General features: G+C 31.4%; 2 protein-coding genes across 2 annotated transcripts in view; both read right to left on the minus strand.

Moving 5' to 3' along the window:
- The window catches only part of LOC113367009 (5-hydroxytryptamine receptor-like), a 5826-nt gene extending 5124 nt beyond the window's left edge, over nucleotides 1-702 (minus strand). Inside the window, exon 1 of the mRNA XM_026608643.1 lies at nucleotides 697-702. Coding sequence (XP_026464428.1) covers nucleotides 697-702 — 6 coding nt within the window. The remainder of the gene's footprint in view (nucleotides 1-696) is intronic.
- Nucleotides 703-2095: 1393 nt separating this feature from the next.
- On the minus strand, nucleotides 2096-4161 carry LOC113367010 (5-hydroxytryptamine receptor-like). Its single transcript, XM_026608644.1, has 2 exons — nucleotides 3954-4161; nucleotides 2096-2475 (listed from the first exon to the last, which is right to left on the minus strand). Exons 1-2 carry the CDS (start codon nucleotides 4159-4161, stop codon nucleotides 2096-2098), a joined length of 588 nt encoding a protein of 195 aa, XP_026464429.1.
- Nucleotides 4162-4713: the final 552 nt, after the last annotated feature.

A 4713-nucleotide genomic window follows, 5' to 3' on the forward strand; every position in this document is an offset into this window, starting at 1 on the left:
CAAACACCTTAAAATATTATAGGCCTATGAGAAGTGGTCTATTTATAAAAATTAATTAGTCTTGAAAAATAGACAAACGCATACAGTGTTCCATATTAATATATCTCGATTGCTCAGTCAGTTTAAGGGCTTGCTTGAACTTTATGCACTCGGATTTATACATAAGAAAATTAAAAATGATATATTTCAGTGGTTTCCAACCATTTTTGCACCGCGCCCCTCCTCCTTGATAAAAAATTTTGAAGCACCTTCCTTAATTTCTTCAACAATTTAATTTCATAAATACTCCACTGATATTATCTAGACTAAACATTAATATGCAATATTATGTAAAAATTTGCATGAAAACTGATTATTTTTTGTTTTTTTTTCTTAATATCATGTAAAAAAATTTGGTTTATTTTTGATAATAGTATTTGAGAAACAGATGTATGAGTCCCCCTTCTAACAGTCAGGCATCCCTCTGAGGGGAGCGCACCCCACGGTTTGGAAACCGCGGGTATAATTTATTTTGTTTTTATTCTTTAATTTATTAGTTGTTTCAATAGTTAAATATTGCAAATCTATTCGTAATTTTTAACTCATTGCATATGTTAATAATTTTTTGGAAATATTCATTATTATTTTCATTAAGAATTTGTTTTAAATATTTTTATAATTACTATATTATTCACTTTAACTAGGTACCGGATTTACGTGCATATTAGACTTTTTTTTACAACAAGACATATATATTAGACATTTTTTTACAAGTACATTTGTACCTTTCAATTATTTTCTAATTATAAATTTATCCGTATTGTATAGTTATAAATAAATCATTCAATTCATTCAATAAAAAAAATTGTATTACATGTCGATCGTTATTTAACCGTGTTTTACAGATCATATAAGTTTGATTTTTTAATGTAGTAAATATAACGGGAATAAAAACTGATTTAAGGAAATTATCGCCTCAAAAGCATATATTTTGCGAACAAAAATTTGCATAAATTGATAGATTTGAAACAAAACTATAGGTATCTATATTATATGAGTTCGTCGTCTATTTCTTTAACGACGTCTATTTTTTATGCGTAAAATTCATAATTGTTACCAAATATACAGATGAAAATCAATTAAAACTGAAGAGTAGTATATTATCTTAATTAATAATATATTTCATTTGTAAATAAAATTTCTTTATTAATAATATTCAATGTGAATAAATTTGTTTCAATAATATCATTTTTTTGTTCGCAAACTCAACGCATATAGAGTTAATGATTTTAATTATTTTTGCAATATTTAGCCATTGAAACATTAAATTTCAGAATTAGAATATATAAATAAAAAAATTATACCCTGTCTGGATTTGACCTAGATCATTTTAATATTTTCTTATAGTGCAGTCATTGTAGCTAGTTCACCTCGGAATTCGAAATACTATAGTTGCAAAGTCTGTGAATACCCTAAAGTAGCACCCTAAAAGTTGTCTCAAACCTACATATGGTAGAGTGTACGTACCTTATTTAAGCTTAAATGACTGGACTATTATCCATGAATCTAGGCGCAAAAATTAGAAGCAAATTTGAATTGACTGAGCTACTGAAGCACTGTAATGTGGTCCACTGTACGTATTTATTATTAACTTTTATAAATAAACTACTTCTCATAGTCCTATGATATTTTAAGATGTTCGGTTTGACCATCAACTCTACTATGCAAGGTTTCATCAAAATCCCAGAATTGTAAACCTGCGGTTTTTCCTTGTTTTAAACATTTTCTCTCGATTGTAATGACACAAAACTGTTCGCACAGTCAACTGGTTAAAATGTTAGTAAATATTATACAGGGTCTGAAGTATAAAAATTATTGGATTGGAAATGTTCATGCAATATAGTTTCGAAAACGACTTAGTAATAAATTACATAAATATCTATATTTACATTTAGGCTGTTTTGAGATGTAGTAAATCCTGTTTCCAATGATAAGTAGGCTTCGACATGTTACACTATAGACTAAATTATCTGTACAAATAGACAGTCGTTAGTAGGCAGGCCGATGCTCCTTTTCAAAAGCTCGAAGCTCTAGGTCGCATGACCTGCGCGCTTCGTTATTGCTGCCTCATGATGCCCAAGTGGCGTCTTCTTCGACGCATGCCGTACCTCTTCCCGCACAAGAGACGCTTGAAAGCGTGCCTGAACTCCGGACTGAAAATCGTATAAATTATAGGATTCAGAGTCGAGTTGAAGTATCCGAGCCATATCATTAGCGACATCAAGTACGGGCTTAAATCACACGTGGAGCATGTGGACATTATGATGGCCAGCACAAAGAACGGCAACCAGCAGAACACAAAGGCGCCAGTGATAATCACTAAAGTTTTGGCAGCTTTCCGCTCTCTCTTCGAGTCTGCTGCGTCTTTCGACTTCCGTTTGATAACCCGCTGTTGGTACTTCTGGTACTGTTGCCCGTACTGCTGGCTGTAATCTGCTCCTGCGATTCGGAAACGAAAATTTATAGACTTTACTCGGAATTCAGTTAAATTGGCCACTTACATTAAAATAGTATGTGGTAATAATCATACAATATCACTTGTAACATACTGCATATCCCAACTTGAAAGTTTGATTTATTATTTAAACTAGGTAAGTGACATAGATGAACAAGTGAAAAGTAATGATTTTACGTTACGTTCACAGACAGTAAAAGTTTTAGCAAAGTCGTTTTATATTTAAATTTGTTTTGATTTCGGAAATTTTATTAAATACCGTTTATAAGGGTAGTCATATATACGCTATGGCATGCACCTCAAGTATTACATTTTAGCAGAGAATGCTGACAAGTTGTTAACTAATGATTGTCTATAAATTAGTACATACGCCACTAGAACTAATATAAAAAACACTAAAGACATAAAAAAACTATAAATAAACTATATTAGATCTCCAGGTATTTTATTTTTGAGCTTGGTCGGTTGGCCTTCCTGGTATAAATGACATGCTAGTTGGTTAGGCAGGTTGGTTTATAGATTGCAGAATGAAAATAAAATTTAAAAACAAAAGTATTACACTCCTATTTTACGCAATTTGCTTACACAGTGAAAAAAAAGAGAAAAAAATACTTGAAGAATCAGTTATTATTAGTGTTTATACAAAAACCGACATTTCAGAAAACCGGTTTTCGAATTTTAATTTTACCAGCTTGCTACTATCTTTTATATTTGACTATATTTGTTATTTTTCATTTATACAGTGAAAACCGATATTTTCTACTATAAACCGGTTTTCTACTTCCATAATTTTCGTCAAAAAACCGGTTTTAAAACCGGTTTTTGAAAACCAACAAACCCTTAGTTATTATCTTAACAGGTATAATAAATACAAAAACGTAAGGTTATATAAAATGACTTTTCAAATTTGAGCAATTTGACATAGAATTTATGGAATTCTGCATCACAATGAAAATAAATGCTATAGCATTCACGTCCGCAAACGTGTTAAGTGACTAATGACTAAGAGTGTATGATTATTATGGTTTTATGCGAGGTACATAATGTAAATTTATTTGATGTTCTGCAGTTTTCCTGGAAACTGCTTTTTCAGGAGAAAAGTTATGAAATCCAAAAACCAATTTTTTAGTGGAAAATACCTGTTTTCAATGTATGAATAACACTTGAAAAAAAAAATTAAATATGACTAACATACATCATATCACAACTTGAATGTTTGATTTATTAATTGAACTAGATCAGTGACATATGAGTGAAGTTGCATATTATGTGTAATGTTCGCACAGCAAATACATGACTGTTCCACAGTATTTAGTACCATTTTGTATGAGAAGCGCTACATAACATTGGCCTATTTTACGGCAAATTCAGTCTTTTAATTTTTACTATTTAAATAGTGTGTGCGCATGGTAAAATGCCAAATATAAATCTACATCCAACAATAAATTACATCTCCTACCTGTAATTGCTTCTGGTTCTATGCCATTACCAAGACTTCCTTTTTCTGGGCTGCTGTTGGTGCTGCTAACATTTGTGAAAGCTGTCGTAGTTTCACTGAGTGTCGGCAACGGCCGCCCGATAACCGTGACCACTGCTGCAGCAATACCGCCGCTGGCTGCCGAACTTGCCGCCACCGCTCCACTTGCCGCGGGATTCAACGGAGACATTGTGGGACCAGCCACAAGGGTCGAACCAGCGCCCTAATAAAAAAATTCAGGAATTAGTTTGATAAACATATGCAGGTAAAATAATGATATAGGATAGGGCGGGGCATAAAGGTCGCATGAAAACACTAGCTTTTTATAACAACATTGATATGTTATTTCTTGTGAAAGAAACTATAAAACAAGTAGATAGTGTACAATCTTCGACTTATGCACTGAGAGCCCTGTATAATTTGCGGTATCTTCTGATGATGTAATATGACTACATGATATTGCTGCAGTGGTGATTGTTCTGGGTTAAACTACTTTGCCCTTGTACTTGTTAGACTATCAAAGTTAACTAAGTTTCGTACTTAAAACTGCCGTATATTCGTGCAATTTATATATATATATATATATATATATATACATACATATATATATACATACATATATATATATATATATATATATATATATATATATATAAATATGTTTAATTTGAGTTTAATATTCGGGCGTAACATCAATAAAAATAGTATGAGTTTTTTTTTTAAATTTATTTATTTAAAATCC

This window comes from Ctenocephalides felis, unplaced genomic scaffold (assembly GCF_003426905.1).
Source record: "Ctenocephalides felis isolate EL2017-DRISC unplaced genomic scaffold, ASM342690v1 CF-g0.4_SCAFFOLD_01170, whole genome shotgun sequence".
Classification (NCBI taxonomy): domain Eukaryota; kingdom Metazoa; phylum Arthropoda; class Insecta; order Siphonaptera; family Pulicidae; genus Ctenocephalides; species Ctenocephalides felis.